Here is a 16,814-nt window from a genome sequence, read left to right as displayed (position 1 = left end):
GGCGAAGTAAGGAGAGAGATGGGTTAGTTTGAACGAGCCCGTCTGGATCCTCCGCCGTATGTGCGCTCACATCCGCTTACATGCCTCCTGAAGATCCTGTCCAGCAGGCTACGTCTGGGTGGCTCCGGTGGCTGATTCCAGTCCAGATCTGGAGGTCTCGTCCCTTGAGGCCCAAACACGTTCAGATCTCTGAAACACTCCGTTTCTATCATCTAAAGGAGGAAGCAGAGGAAACGAAAACACGAGGAATGTTAAGCATTTGCTGATTTGAAAGTGAACGGAGCATTTAGGGATGCCTGGCTCACCTCATTCTGCCATGGGATGGGAACACAGCCCGTAGCAAATTTGGAGTAGAAGTCGTTGTCGGTTTGGTCCAAATTTACTCCCTTGACAGTGGAGAACTGCTCTATGTCCAAAACATCCTTACAGTACACGGCGCGAGGCTGGGAGAGGGGAATGACCGGGGGGAGAAAGACGGGGTCGAGAGGAAAATTAGCAGACAAGTTCATCCGAACAGAACATTTATCACTGATATATCTGAGCACACCATAACAACCAAGCACTCACATCAGGCACGAAGGGAGGATCTACAATTCCAGCCTCCATCCTCTTGAAGTTGATGTTTTTGAAGAACGAGTGGGCCTTGACGCCCGCTGCTCCATCCGCGTTACACCCAAGCCTCTGCTTGGGGTCTTTGGTGAGCAGCTGGCCAGGCACAAGCACAGAGATGAGTCATTCAGGATATTTATCATTTATTTATCTCTCTGCCTCTACACACAGCGTCTCATCCAGCCTCACCATTCTGCAGATCGCCTTCGCGTCCTCTGTAAACTTGTCGTTGTACTCCTCTTCTTCCTCCTGCACCCTTCTCTCCACTTCTTCCCGCTTCACTCGCTCTTTCCGGGCACGAAAGGGCGATCTTCCCGCGGTCATCTCGTAAACGAGGCAGCCCAGACCCCACCAGTCGGGGCTCATGGCATATTTTTCATTGTTGATCACCTCTGGAGCTGCAAAGAGGAGGTAAAAAAAAAAGCAGCAAGAAGAGCTTGTTAATATGCACAATGACAACAATATCCCAGGTTTTACACTGGGTGTCAGATGTTAGCTTATCTCATTTGTCTGTTCTGGTGTCCAGCAGCAAGGCTAATTTGTTTATGTGGGTTGTATTGTGACTGAATTCATAAATTGAGAAAAAGTTAAGAATTGTTTCTGTGGTTGAGAAATTTCTATGCTAGAGCGAGAATTTCAGATGTTTTAGAAGTAGTTTAGCAACTTGCTTGCATGTCGATGGCCAAACTTGTTAACGTGTTGAGGTTAAAGTTTGAAAGCACGCCAAGGAAGTTTTCGGCAGTAAACAGCACCCCCTAGCTGTGGTTGTCAAGAAACAAATGCTACAACTATCAAAGTAATATTTTAGGTCAAATCACAAACCAATTTTATTTTTTAATAACATGAAAAGACGGGCCAAATTAACCAAGTGATCTTAATAATAAATTTGATCTCAGCTAGTTTAGTTGAGTAAATTCCAGCAATGCATAAAAAATACCTGGAATGTAACTTTTTTAGTTGGTAAACTTCCATGGTTTCTTCTCAGAAACAAAATGTAATCAAATTGTTGCACATATATTTATTGGTTATTGTAACAGTTTGTTTCGCCAGTGTGTCTTTAGCGAGTTATTTCTTACCCATGTAGCCTACTGTCCCCACCCTGCCTCTGATGAGTTCTCCTTCAGGCACTTTGATGGCCAGCCCCAGGTCAGAGATCCGAATGTGTCCTGCAACAAAGCAACAGGCACATGATCAAATTATGTGGACGAAGAGCCCGTAAAATTAATTAGCTTTTAAAACCATTCAATGTAACGTAATTCTACATTTTACTACAATTCATTACAAGGCATTAGTTAAATAAACCAAATAATATCATGACAGTCTTATTCACAACCCGTCAAATAAAGTGTTACCAAAGATTTTCTCCAATTTACACATGTTATACATAATAGGTGAAATATGCATAGCCAGGGATCACTGTACCTGAGATTACACAGTTTTACATCAGCAAATACTGAGAGAATGAGAGCTTGCCATTTTAGTCATGCTTTCAAACTAAATCTCTACTGGAGAAGCATTTCAAAGGTCAGATGGGACAAAGACTTTGCTTTTTAGCCACAATGACAACAAGCATATTAACAATCACGTACACTTTCAGACATAACACTAAAAGCTGTCAGGCAGTTTTTAGTGTTCCCCCTCAGCTTCATTCTGAGGGGCTGTTTCAGTGCCAGTGGTAGTGGTGTATCGCACAAAGTTGACAGATAATAAAGCAAAGAACTAGCTCAGGATTCTTTAACTTAAATATAAACCAGCTGGATGAATCTGGGACACAACTGGGTTTTCCTACAGCAATCCAAACACGCTTTAAAACCGGTTTTCCAATGGAGTTAAACAGGACAACATTAAGCTTCCTGATCTCAACCTTATTTAAAATGTGGGAATGATGTGTAAAAGTCTGGTCTGTTTTAGGAAAGCAACTAGTTTAAATAAACTAGCCATGTTCTGCCAGGAACAGGTCAAATATACATTCAGAATTAAGCCAGAAGCTTTTTGGCGGCTAAATTATGTGCGTGGTTTGTCTGCCACTTACTAAGCGACAATTCACCAAACATTAGTGGGGCTGTGTGTGTATATTTTCATCTGTATATATAATTCAGAACTACTGTACAGTATGTAGGTCAGAGGAAACCCACAGTAAATACAAACTTGAGCATCCAGTTCTTGTTTTTGAAAATAGCTTTGTTCGTGCCCATGATTAGTATGAATGCAAACGTTGTAAAAATGGCATTATTTGTTATAACTTGAAATCTGATTAGAAAACTTACCATTATCATCTAATAAGATGTTTTCTGGCTTCAAATCCCTAAAAGTAGCAAAGAATCACCAGTCATCAATCTTTCACATACAGAGTGGAAGAATAGCGTTGCCAGATTCATGTACATATTCGTCTGAGACTGCTACCTGTAGACAATAGATTCCCTGTGCAAATGCTCGAGTCCGCAGCAGATCTGAGCAGCATAAAACTGGACCCTGTCTTTGTCGAAGCCCGGCGTGCCCATGTTGTAGATGTGAAACTTCAGGTCGCCGCCGTTCATGATAGTCAGCACCAGACACAGTGCGTCTTTGGTCTCGTACGCGTACGCCAGGCTCACCTGAGGAAAGACAGAGACATGCAACGTGCTGCGGGAAAACTGTGCTCTAACACACACAAGGATGAAATCCCACAGCTGCATGTTCAAGAGAATGACTTTTACTCACAACAAACCGACTGTTGACTTTCTCCAAAATCTGCTTCTCGTTCAGAGCCATGGACTCTCCTTTTCTCTTCTTGATCCTCTTCTTCTCCAGTTTCTTGCAGGCGTACATCTTTCCTGTTGCTCTGACCTGGCATGCGCACACCTGCGGAGGACGGCAAGAATATTATCCAGTGTGTTACAGGAAAGGTCCCAATATTTTATATGTAGCGCCCAGCCGCTTCTCTTACCTCCCCAAATCCGCCCTTCCCCAGCACCCGGTACTGTCTGAATGTGTCTTTAGTGATTGGTTGCCTGACGGAACACAGATACAACAGGATCCATTAATAGATGGTTATGTGGTATCGATCAAGTCAGAGATATTATCTGCGGAGCTCAACGCCATGCTGACTCTGTTTCCTGTACAGAGGGTGGGGCTTCTTGGGCGCAATTTCACTGTCCAGACAGATACAATCAATGCTGCCCTGAAAGCCGGCTGCCTACTTTAAATGACCTCAATATGCATTTTGCATAGAATATTTTCAAAGCAGGAGTGCAGATCCTGTCCTGAAATGAATGCAAATAGTAACCAAAACTGATTTATTATCTGACATATTTAGGATGGCTGTTCCATTTAGAGAATGTTTGTAAAGATTTATGCTGCCACATAAAGTCTTGGCAGAGACAGAGACGGAAACGTTGACTGGAATCATCCGGGATATACATTTCGGTTCCAAATCAACGTTAATTAAACACCTTTAAAAGAAACCACTCACTTTGTTTTTTCATGCAAATCTGAAGTAACCTTACTAACAAAAACAGAAATGATATGGATCAACCACAGATTTTTATCTTTCTTTCTGTATTAATGCACATCCAGCCCTTACTACTTAGTTTTTCTTCTGTGATATAATTTAAAAGATTCCTTTACAAATATGCAGCACCTTCAAATTACTGGCTGCTCAGATGCATGAAAGCTTTAAAGACATCCATCTTTTACTGCATTAGCATAATCTCACACTGAAACATTTAGACATCTTAAACATTTAATTTCTGCGTACTGACGCAGTAGAGGAAAAATTATAGTACCAAGCATGGTGGAGGATTTGTCATCCTGTGGGCTCCTTTCTCTTTCAAAATGCCAGAGAGTATTATTAGAGTTCAGAAATATGATTTCAACAAAGTCATTTGTGCAACAAGTACCGATACCTCTGATGGCGATACTTTATATGACTTCCAGTAGGTTAAGGTCGCCAGATTTATATTTGAAATATCAATGATGTCACACTGCAACAAAATAAGTTTTGGCATTTCATATCATACTTCTAATCCTAAAGATAGCAAATATTTTGCAAAATTGCAATCCATAGATAAAATATCACTTAAAGTAAATAATGCAACAGTTTTACAACCTACTTTCTATCTTAAAGCATCAACATATGCAACAATGAAATCTCAGTTATTAACAATTCACCTCACCTAAAGGGGTTTAGCTAATAAATCTTCTGTTGCAAAACATTCTAGCTGGTTTGCTGCATGACCTTTAAGACGAACGTTGATTTTATTTCATTTTATCTAGCCGTTTAGTTTGTCTTCCACAAGGCGTAGAAACAAAACTCAACAAACCTCTCCAGCATCTTCCACTGAAGAAAGCGGTCAAAGTACATGCTGTTCTGATAGTCTGAATACGGAGCTCCACTCAGGTACTCATGGACCGCCCTGGCACAAAAAGACAGGCACAGTCAAACCTCTCCGATCATATGACATAGCCTAAATTTTTACATCTGTCAAAATTGAAAAATGAGTGAGAGAGAGAGAGCGGTTAAAAATCTGGTCACGTGACAAACAGGTGAGAGTGAGTAAATGGCGTCTCACTTGCGGCAGTCGCTGAAGATCTCCTTACAAGGACTGAGCTCGAGGTTCTCTCTGCATTGCTCTGCAAAAACCTCGGCTATGTCTACCCGCTGAGGTGACTGCATCAACACATGTAAACACACCCCGTCACAAATATACACAGACACACACAAATCCATCACCTCCTGATGTAGGCAACACTTCAAGATAAGGAGAAACGCAGAATGACCTGCAGTCGTGTGTATTTGGTTTAATTTCTGACAGATTTAACGAGTGCGTTCATTTTTAAAACTTTACATTATTTCTGTGTCATTTTTGCCTCTGATTCTTTTTTTTTCTCCCCTCATGACAACCATGTCAACCTCTGTCGAAGGCAATATGTTTCTCTCTTGCAGTAAAGTGTTAACCTCAAAGGGCTGAGAGGTATGAAAGTACGCGGTAGGGAAACTTACTTGTTTTGAAAGGAAGGTCTTGATGATTTGCTCCCCCCTGCTTTTTCTTTTCTCATCAGGTGTAACCTCATAGTCTTCCTAAAAACACACACACACATATATATGCAAAACAGCAGCGTTAGCAATATCATGTTCATGACTTGTACTGCACTTTCTTATCAAAATTATTCATGTGCTGGCATTTACTGTGAGTTCACACTTCGCATAGCATGAATATAACAGGTAGAACCATGACCAGACCTGTTAATGACTTACATTTTTACCAGAAAGTAATAAACAACACATCTGTTGAGTTCCTGAAGAACTCTCATAGAAAGAGGCCTGTTACACAGTGTCACGGAAACATAAAAAAAAGAACCAGTCGTTTTAGATTAGTGTAAAGAGTTTGCCTAGAAGCATTTTAGACACGATCACTGGCATATTAATTTTTTTCTTTTAATAACTTACCTGCACAGATCTGTTTTTAAGGTTGAAGTGATGATACATTATATTATTTCAAAGCATTTAAAAACAAAAAGAAAAATACGTTTAATTTTATTGTTAATCTTTCCTAATGCTCATACTCAAAATTAGACATACACTCCCAACTAACATCTGGTGTAAACATCCTGAAGAAACATGCAGACAAGGTGCTGGCAAAGTTTTCTTCTGATATTTAACAACTCTTATTATGCAAAATGGCAGAAACACATTGAAATTGGCTGGTTTCCTGGGAAATGATTGTGCTTTTAATCATCCTCCACATATTTACATAAAGAAGTTTTGGGTTCAACATCCTGTTGGAACCTCCAGTTTTTGTCCAAGATTTTAGAAACTTAAATGTGAAGAATTTGGAGGTAGTCCTGCTATTTTACTTTCAATCAACTTTGTGGGACTCAGTACATATTTCAGTAGTATTAGCAGCAAAACAAACCCTCAGCCTTATGCTACCACTACCATGCTTAGAAGTCCTTCAAACTTTCTTTGTCCCCGAGACTAAATAACTCACTTACTCTTCAAATTGCCTCACTATGAAGCTTTCTGGATTGACATTAAAACTGACTGATGTGGACATCTGCAAATTTCAGTCAGGCTTCAGTGTATGTAATTTGAATAAGGGGCTTTTTCTCTTGGGTTTGTAGTCCATATCAGACAAAATGGTTTGAATGAACTCTAAACCTTCTAGCATCATCAGGAGTGGTCAGATATTCAGCCAGAATTTAGCAAAACAATTGTTAATGATTGCAAAAAGCATGTGATGCAATTTGTTAATATAACCAACCTGCACTGTTATATTTGGGCCTATAAGTGTCATTTTTATAATGAATGAACAAGAAAGAAAATCCTCCATGATTTCAAACGTGCATTCAATTCTTTATTTCAAAAATCATCAAACTTGTTTCTCATATTGTCAATGTCAATGTCAAATTTATTTATATAGCACCTTACAGCAGACAAGACTGCACCAAAGTGCTGCACAAAATAACAACACAAAAACAACAACACAATGACAAAACAGAACACACATCATTTAAATGCCAAAGAGTAAAAATGAGTTTTAAGAAGCGATTTAAAATGGTCCAGGCTGTGGGCAGATCTAATCTGGAAAGGTAAGTTATTCCATAAAACAGGAGCAGCAACAGAAAAAGCTCGATCTCCTTTCCTCTTAAGTCGAGTTCGAGGAACTGTAAGTAATAACTGATTATTTGATCGTAGCGTTCTGGACACAGACTGGAAATTTAAAAGGTCCCGAAGATAAGGGGGGGCTAACCCATTTAAAACTTTAAAAGTTAACAAAAGAATCTTAAAATCTATTCGATAAAAAACAGGCAGCCAGTGTAAAGATGCCAGAGTTGGCCTTATGTGGTCATGCTTCCTGGTTCCTGTGAGAAGCCGTGCTGCTGCGTTATGGATCATTTGAAGTCGCTGAATCTGTGATTTTTCCATCCCTCTATATAAAGAGTTGCAGTAATCCAGTCGAGTTGTTATGAAGGCATGGATAAGTCTTTCAAAGTCCTTAAAACCGAAATAAGATTTAACTTTTGCTAAAAGCCGAAGGTGGTAAAAACTCGATTTAACGACAGAACTAACTTGTTTATGTAGCTTTAGAGAGCTGTCAAAAGTGAAACCAAGATTCCTAGCAGAGGTCTGATAAGAGCGAGCTAAAGAACCAAGAATCTGATCTGGATTTGTAGTCTGAAGTTTCTGACCAAATAATAGAACTTGAGTTTTGCTTTCATTGAGGTGAAGAAAGTTTTTTTCCATCCATAATTTAACTTCAGCTAAACAGTTTAGCAACAGCTGAAGAGAATCAGTTGTACCATTTTGCAATTTAAGGGGCAAATAAATCTGGATATCGTCTGCAAAACAATGAAAGGAAATATTAAATTTTTGGAAAATTTTACCAAGAGGCAGTAAATACAAGATAAACAAAATGGGCCCTAAAATTGACCCTTGGGGAACACCATACTTTAATGGTCTGGCCCCAGAACAGGATTGGTCAAGATGAACAGAAAAGGTTCTGTTTTCTAAATAAGACTTGAACCATTGGAATACTGAGCCTCGCAGGCCAACACAGTGTTTTAATCTATGTAAGAGAATTTGATGATCTACAGTATCAAATGCAGAGCTCAAATCTAGAAGTAATAAAACTGCAATGTTGCCTGAATCAACTGTTAAGAGGAGATCATTATACACTCGGAGCAAGGCAGATTCAGTGCTATGAGCAACTTTAAACCCAGACTGGAACTTCTCAGTTATATTATTGTCTTTTAAAAACATTTCAAGCTGAATAAAAACTAATTTCTCAAGAATTTTAGATAAGAAAGGCAATTTAGAAATGGGCCTGAAGTTTGCTAGGTCACTGGGGTCTAGATTGGATTTTTTAAGAAGAGGTTTGACCACAGCATGTTTGAGAGTAGATGGTACACAACCTGACTGCAATGAGGTATTTATCACCTTAAGAATGTAGCTGCCAAAAATCAGAAAAATGTCTTTTATCATATGAATCAAATACTCTTTAAAAACCATCAGGTCAAATGGATAATTAAAATCCCTTATGCTTCATTTGTTCTCATGATTATAAATTAATTATGTGGCTATTTGGAAGTTGTGTGTTTGAGGTTATCACATGCTAAATTGACAGTAATTGTATGAATATGAAAGCAGGAAAGAGGTTGTTTCTTGGCTTCAGCTTTCAGGCCAGACTCTGCAATAGAGACCGGATGGTGAGTGACTGGCATTCAGCAAGGATGTTCAAACAGGAAGTAGTTGTTTATCTGGCAGAAGTGGTTTCCCAGGCTTTCTTCAGAGAATCGGACCTTGATTGTCTGGAATACCTCAAGCTTTGACGGTGTGAGACAGGAAAAGGTCAGTTTATCGGGATTGTTCCACCCGCAGGACAGAGAAGAGACGTTTATGCACTGAAAATCAAAAAGGGATGAAGCTGTGGAGAACACAAAGTCCAGCTTTCCCCGCGGGAAAGTGAATAATCACTGTAACCTTTAATTCAGTGGTTGAGTAAATGGTCCAGGTTGGCAACAGAAAGGGGCGAAGAGTTAGGGCAAATCCAAAATCTGTGAGGCTGTGATAGACATCCAGCAACGTGAAGCAGAAAAGCACTCAATGCAGTCAGAAAGCAGGCAAAGGCGACAGTCAGAAGAGAAGAAACAGGCCAGATACACTATCAGGATATCAGCCACGACCCCTCACAGCCTGAGTCAAGGGTTGATGACAGACAACGTTGCAATGACTGAATGCTGAGCTGGAGTTTATATAGGTAGCAGCACAGGTGAGAACAATGAGCTAATTAGAATCAAGATATACTTTAGGTAATCATGAATCACGGCAGGAAGCTCAGAGAAAAACGTCTCCTTGTAGAGTAGCAGTGTCTACGTGAATGGATGAAATGGACTCGATAGTGTGAGAGTGCTTAGTTGGACTAATTAGCAAAAAGATAAAAACCAGATGCTCAAGTCTAATTAGTGAAGTTACTCAAGTCAAATAAAAAGCTAACTTTTCACTTTCATAAATTAGATTTTTAATACATACTTTAGTGGATCTAAGGTTCCTGCACAGTTCAGAAAAGTCTGAAATTTTCTTTTCCAAGTTTCCATAAGTATGGGAAAAAAATAAACAAGACATTAGGTTCATCTCCTAAGCTTCACATATTTCATATGAAAAGCCTGTTAATTGTAGAAAAATCTGTCATAAATTCATTGCGAACATTTGTAGCCATTTCATATTTTAAAGTCGCACTAAATGTCTGAGAAGCACTGAAATTTGAGTGTGGAAAAGTGTGACGTTTGTCCATCAAAAGTACAGAAGAATCCTGGATGAAGCAAATGCTGTTTGTCTGTGAAAAAGACCTCTGACTCTTCACCAGTATGTCTCACAGTCTCAGTCACATAAACATACGCTGCTTCCTCTGCTCTTTTCACTGAGAAAAACAGGCAATTGTCCGCTGGACGCACTGGACATTTCGCAAAGGCAGCAACATGAAAGCGCTCTGATGCGTTTCCCAGCCAGCGCGTTTAACTTCTGCGGAGGGACAGGGGACGCAACATGGCGTCCGTGATGCAAACTGGCCCTGGCCTTTCTACTCGCTGGGCTTTTTCCAGCATGGGTCCGCGTTGCCTGGCAATCCCGCAGTAAACATGGTGGGATTCCTTGAGGTCCTGGAGTGTCACAGTGTGTCACACCAGCGTCACCAGATTTCCACTACAAAACGCACACACACACACACACACACCCGCCATACACACAAGAGCCAAGAGCTCAATTGAAAAACCACAAAGCAAGTGACGAGAAAAAACTGTAACAAATATGTGTTGTACACAAAGAAACAGAGGCAAATAACAGTGATTGTTAACAGAGGTTTCACTGATGTTACACACACATTAATCTGACAAACACACAAACAGGCACTTGAACCAAGAGTGAAATAGCAGTCTGACTCCCACCCTTTGCTGGTGGGGGGTCAGCCAAAGGGGAAAGGAGACGCCCCCTTTGGCTTTTTGGAACCAGCGGGGTTCCAACACACACACACACACGCACACACACACACACACACACCCACCCACACGCCCACCCATGCACACACACACACCCTCTTGTGATGCAGGATGGTTCTCTGGAAGCCCCCAGAGTGCATTCCCTAAGCACTAAAAAAAAAAAAAAAAAATCACATTCAGGCTTTCTCCTCCTCATTTTCCTTTCCCGCTAATTGCCCACTTGTTTATAAAATTTTCTGAATAGAAAATTCAGACTAGATTGACTAGATTGCGTAACATGCCGCGCAGCAGTGTTATTTAACCACTCGATGCACAAGAATCCGCTTGGCTGTAACCGCACTCAGACCCGGCTTATTGAGTGCCACAAATAATGCCCAACGATGAGCGCAGCGCCAGAGTTTGTCACATGGACCGAGTGCAGAATTAGCCTCGGTTTGTGTTTGGGATGAGTGCGTGTGAGTGGTTGCCCTCTTGCGGAGGAGGTCGCTTTTTGGAGTAGGTGGTTACAAGAAGGCAGAGCAGGGGACGGGAGAAAGGGTGTTCTGGGATCGGGAAACAATGCTGTCCTTTCTGTCCTGTCACATGTCCCACAAAGATATTCTGGGTGTTGATAGATAAAGACTTAAATGTGTCATGTGGGAGGTATTTAGTCTAGACAAGGAGTGAGAAATGGGAGTGTGGGGAGGTAAACGACCAGGAGATCTGCCTGTTTGAGTAGTCGAAGCTCTGTTGAACTGCAAAGCAAACAGAATAGTTCACTGAAATAGTTGGTCTGTTGACTGACATGTAGACTCTGTTGTTTTTTTCTTCCACTCAGATAACATTTGTCTTCTGCTGTCCTATACAGAGATGGTCACAAGCAGTTTAAAGGGGAAGTGTTATGTACATTCCACACACAGTTATAGTAAAATCAACTATCTATGTTGCCTTCGGTGGAAGTATATGTCAAACATAACTTAAAGGAAATTTGAGATCGTTGGGCCTCTATCTCTTTAAGAAGATCCGGCTCTTTCTGACAATTAGTTGTGAATGGCAAATATTCGAAACTAACTCCTTCTCGAAGACAAATAGGTCCAATTCAGATCTGATTAATATCAGTCCAGTTCATTTTCAAATTCCTACCTAAGCAACTCTAATTCTATCTTGTTCTAATATAATACTGTTACATATAACAATTTTAGCACCAATATTTCACTCCAGACTTACAACACATTTCATCCACTCTTGTAAACACTCTCTCCCAATCCGCCATTCGAGAGGAACTTCCTAGTGTGGCTCTATACTGGTATCTACTGCATTAATTCTTGTAATGTTCTGTTTGTCTTTGCGCTGCTACTTGATTTAACTTTCCACTGAAGGATTTCTTTTTCATTACATGGATTCTGTGCTAGCCTGAGCTACATCCAGTGGGCTTTAATGTCTGGCGAACCTGATATGACGAATAACCATGCCAACGGGAAAGTTGTTTACAAGCAGAAGCAGCTGACTGAACTTTCCAAAGTTCAACAAACGTTCAAAATAGGACTGCCAGATCCCCAACGGGTTGAGGAGGAAACAGCGTGGTGGTGACGAAGCTGCAGAAGCGGGAGTGTGGTGGAGGAAGTTTAGATAGTTTCTTTAAGTCATTGCTATGTGAAACATGAGATCCCTGGTACACAAAAACAGACTAAGAACAAAAACGCTGAAGAGTACATAATGGCATTAAAGGTCTCGGCATACCAATCTGTGTCTGCATGTGCAGAAATGCAGCGTTGTACTCCACCGAGACGTGTCTGCAGGAAAATATTTCAGACTCCATCAGGTTTCAGTCTGCATGGCAGACTTCAGACAGTGGAAGAAACATTGCAGCTCCACGGGAGCTTTCTTCAGCTCTTTTACTGCTAGGACGTATAAAACAGAGCGCTCCTTCCTGCAACAACAGCCCGACATAATATCCCCCTGGAATCATTAATCGTTGGGGGTGTAACCAGAAAAGTCTGTCTCGCAAAGCCCTATTCAGCCGCTGTTTTAGCCTCAGATATTATTGTAATTCCCAGATGCAAGGGCAAATGCTTTGAGCTTTACCCCCTTTGTCTTTGTGGCTCTTATTTTGTAGTAAGAAAGGAAGTCATTCTTGAGTTGTTTTTGTCATTTTACCGTAGTTTTAATTTTTTCATTCATTTGATATAACTGCTTTATTTTAATTGAGCCTTCTTTTAGAAAACTCTTGACTGTCTTGTCTACACTGGGCTCGCAAAATTAAGTTTGTCCCACAATTCCAGCCTGGCGTTGTCAAACAGGATGTGCGCGCTGATCAGTCCAGACTTGACCCTGATGTGAAAGTCCTGTGGCCTTGCACCTTCCTTGACCTTCACTAGGACACTTGGGAGGACCTTCTGTCCTGAATCTGTCGCAGCTCAGATTTAAAGAACTATACAATCAAAAATTGACCCACCACTGTCACAATAAGTTAATAATTTCAATGACAACTCAACAAACAATTTAATAGCAGAAAAGTACAGGACGTTTTGAGAGAAAACTGGGATTGGAGGCCGGCATTTCATTTTCCAAAACCTGGAGTCACTGGAAAACCTAAAGACAGTTTCATTCATGTGCTTTTAATCATATCCTCGTTTATTTATTGAGAATGTCAATTTGGCCTTGGCACTTGAAGTAATAATTACTCACACAGGAAAGAAAAAAACAGGCTTAATGGGGAACAAAAAGTTAACAGTTAACCCAGAAGATGACATGGAGTGAAGTTGAGTGACATGGAGTGACATGGAGTGACATGGAGTGAGTGCTCCTAACATTTGATAAGAAAGGGTGAATTATGGAAATGAATCCTAAAGCCACTGGCTAACAATTAGCTGCTAACAAAACTAAAGTTAGTATTTGCTTCAGCTCTTTCTATTGACACTAAGTGAAAGACTTTTTTTTTATTTACATTTTAAGGAATTTAGGCCGCTGTTGTGCAACTCTAACTCTTTATCTTAAATATTTAGCGTAATCAAATCTGACCCAAATACTTCTACACTAAAAAATTCTTTGAATCAGTTCGTTGGTTCGTAAAGCCTTCATTCCTCAACTAAGTTGTTACTTCCATATGTTTTTTTTTAAAGAGAACCCACACTAAGCTTGATCATCTCAAATGCCTGGACTGGATTATTCTATATAAACAGACATTTTCTTACTGCAAAGTTTGAGACTGAAAGCATTTCCTACACCCAGCCTTCGATTGAGGCAGTAGAAGGCATGTTTATGTATGTAGCTCCATCCATACACAAAGTACTTCTAAGGTAACAAAAGTAAAGAAAGCCAGATTAAAAATATGAAATACATGAAAGGATTAATAGTAAAAAATTTGGCAATGTTCAAAGGTTGAAAACCTCGATGTGCTCACATTTGTGCTTTCCAATTTTTCCTTTTCCACATAAATCAATTAATGAAGGAAAACCTGGAGTGGAAAAAAAAAGCCCATTAAATGTGTGTTCATGCGTACCGTTGCGTCCAGTAGCTGAATGCATCGCTGCAAGTTGGGTTTGGTCTCACAGTAAAGACGAAAGAGAAGCCTCCCAATAGGCTGCTTGTCGCAGATGCTGGCATAATCCCTTTCTGCAAAAGCATAAAATAATAATGCACAAAGTACTTCTAAGGTAACAAAAGTAAAGAAAGCCAGATTCAAAATATGAAATACATGAAAGGATGCATTTCATGTATTTCATATTTTTAATCTGGCTTTCCGAATGGAGCATTCGGAAACTCCAACAGCCAAACACACCCTCTTCACAGCAGGAGAGAGCACCAGAACCTACCAATGATTTTTCCCAGTTCAGCACACTGGCTTATGTGAGGGAAGCGAAGGATCTCCTTCCATTTTTTACTCCTGCCTTTCCGTTTTCCACCTCCACCTGTGGCGGCACACACACACACACACACACACACGAGGGGAAAAAACATTAAAACGACTTCAGAAAGTTGTCACGGGAAACTTTTACGAGTGAGGGAACCGGGCCGTGGACTAATGCCTAACAGAAGTGGGAGAAAGGTGGGGGTTAGAGGACGGGCTTTCTCCTGAATGAAATCATAGTCTCAGTGCGTATATATAATTCATAGATTACGCCTCACTTCCTCTGTTAATTTCTCCGCTGACTTTCCTCCTTACTCAGAAGCTTCCCTGAGAGTGGGAACGGGGTGTGTGTGCGTGTGTTGGTGTGTGTGTTTAGTGTCGGTGAGTGCGTGTGTGTTTGTGTTTGCTCAGACAGAAAGTCTGTTCTGACCAAGTCCTGGAACCAAGTCTCACGACTCAGCCTGACTGGATTCCGTCACCCTCAATCACCAGACATCTAAGGGGAAAATGTTTGGCGGCGGTGTCGTTCAATAATCCAATTTGTTTCTCATATTTGGCCTCTTCCACATCTTAAATCCAGACCGAATCGCAATCGTGTTTGTCTCGTTCGCCGCCGCCATAATCAAATAAAACATCATTTGCAGTGAAATGTGTCCAATTGTAGTTTCTTCACACGCTACAACTGCTCCAATGAACTGACAAGCATTTGTCTCTATTTGCTGCCGCATTGGGTTTAGGCAGCTTGATAGGCGCTGAGCGCTGGAAAGCAAGAGAGGAAACGACAAGCAGACATCTTTAAGTAATAACTCAGGAATTCGAGAGGCACTACGTCATGCCGGAGCCTGTGAGTGAAAGCTTTCGCAGTTTTCCCATCAACCCTTCCTGCTGCATTCGTGTTTTCATCTTTTCCGTTCCTGCTGCCTCGAGCACATCTGTTTACCCCAAATTCACCACAGTCAATATATTGGGTGAAACACACTTTAGTTTGTGAAATTTAGATTATTTGTAGCGAACTTCCGTCTCTATACACATATATTTTGTCACATTACAACCACTCGGAGCGTCCACAGTGAAACATGGTGGTGGCAGCATCTTACTGTGGGGGATGTCTAAATTTCGGAGCCGGATCAGGGAAATTAAAAGTCTTTCTACCATATATTGACCTTAGGTGGGGGCTTAATACAAGCTAATCCCACACTTTTTGAATTTTTAAAAGGGAATAAAACATTTAGTTACATTATAAACACAAACGGAAGTGCACTTTAAGTAAAATAGTGTGACAGACCAACACTAAGCAGTGTGTAATCCAAAAATAAGAATGCGAAAAGGTTGCCACACATTTGTATTTAGCAGTCTTTGCACTGTTAGCCCATAATAAAATCAAGTGCAACTATGTGTCTTAAGAGTAACTTAACTTATGTTTATTTGTATGGCACATTTCAGCAACAAGGTAATTCAAAGTGTGTTCATAAAAAAAGGCTACATTCTAGTTACAAGAGAAAGTGAATAAAAGTTGGACTATTAATTAACCCTAATGATGTTTTAATTAATGCATTTTAGCTTAAGTCTCAAAAATAGCAGCAAGAAAAAAGTCATTTTGATGGAAAGTTATAAGAAGTCCTGTTTGCAGTCACACAAAACCCTTGTAAGAGAAAACATATGCGTTAGGCGGTTGAGACCAAAGTGTATAATTTCAATGTCACTTGTGGCAAAGAAATAACAGTGAATCACTCTGAACACATCATTATTGCCCTAAAACATGGTGATGGAGGCATTGTGGTATGGGGTTGTATTTGATCTATTTTTTTTTTTATTTTTCACTTGAGGAAAGCCATGATGGTTCTGACAGTATTCACTCAGAGGTGACTGAACACAATGCATGACATGATTTTCCGATTTTTATTGGTAATACCTTTGAAAGCTAATTATTCTTGACTTTCCACCTTGCAGCTGTGCACTACTTTGTGCTTTTCTGTCACATAAAATCCCACAAAACACAGTGACGTTTGTGTTTGTAACAGTGAAAAATCTCCAGCGGGGTTATGAACACACTTTCAAGGCACTGTATTGAATACAACTGTGGCAGAGCGGCTTTGCCACAATAAAAAAACACAAAATAAGCAAGTATCTTAGCTAAAACAACACATTTTCAGCATCTAATGGATGCTATAATTTCTATTTCTTGTAAAATTTAGTGCACAAGAAGAGTCTGCTAGCTTGAAAGGATCCTTGTCACCACCTCATGTTCAGTAGTTTGCTTTTTTTTCTTTACATAACAAAATCTCACAACAGCAGAGTAGCTATATTGTGTGAGCAAACATGGAGGAAAAATGTCTTAATAAATGAAGTCAAAATATCCCCTGAGACAATCATTAACCTCTAGCATCTGCTCCTCATCAACATT

General features: G+C 40.3%; 1 protein-coding gene across 2 annotated transcripts in view; it reads right to left on the bottom strand.

The window, feature by feature from the left end:
- LOC102233865 (G protein-coupled receptor kinase 5-like) overlaps window positions 1-16,814 on the bottom strand; it is a 40,012-nt gene that overhangs the window by 3,347 nt on the left and 19,851 nt on the right. The window contains exons 2-15 of one of the 2 annotated variants that reach the window (XM_023342987.1): window positions 14,376-14,471; window positions 14,063-14,175; window positions 5,591-5,668; window positions 5,160-5,257; window positions 4,911-5,003; window positions 3,536-3,599; window positions 3,310-3,450; window positions 3,013-3,203; window positions 2,877-2,914; window positions 1,686-1,775; window positions 799-1,007; window positions 568-705; window positions 306-443; window positions 81-212 (exon numbers count right to left, since the gene is read on the bottom strand). In XM_023342987.1, coding sequence (XP_023198755.1) covers window positions 81-212; window positions 306-443; window positions 568-705; window positions 799-1,007; window positions 1,686-1,775; window positions 2,877-2,914; window positions 3,013-3,203; window positions 3,310-3,450; window positions 3,536-3,599; window positions 4,911-5,003; window positions 5,160-5,257; window positions 5,591-5,668; window positions 14,063-14,175; window positions 14,376-14,471 — 1,619 coding nt within the window. The remainder of the gene's footprint in view (window positions 1-80; window positions 213-305; window positions 444-567; window positions 706-798; window positions 1,008-1,685; window positions 1,776-2,876; window positions 2,915-3,012; window positions 3,204-3,309; window positions 3,451-3,535; window positions 3,600-4,910; window positions 5,004-5,159; window positions 5,258-5,590; window positions 5,669-14,062; window positions 14,176-14,375; window positions 14,472-16,814) is intronic. The other variant, XM_023342988.1, reaches the window with a different exon arrangement.

This window comes from Xiphophorus maculatus, chromosome 12, assembly GCF_002775205.1.
Source record: "Xiphophorus maculatus strain JP 163 A chromosome 12, X_maculatus-5.0-male, whole genome shotgun sequence".
Lineage (NCBI taxonomy): Eukaryota > Metazoa > Chordata > Actinopteri > Cyprinodontiformes > Poeciliidae > Xiphophorus > Xiphophorus maculatus.
Note: the sequence above shows the minus strand (reverse complement) of the source record. Positions and strands in the feature narration are given on the sequence as shown.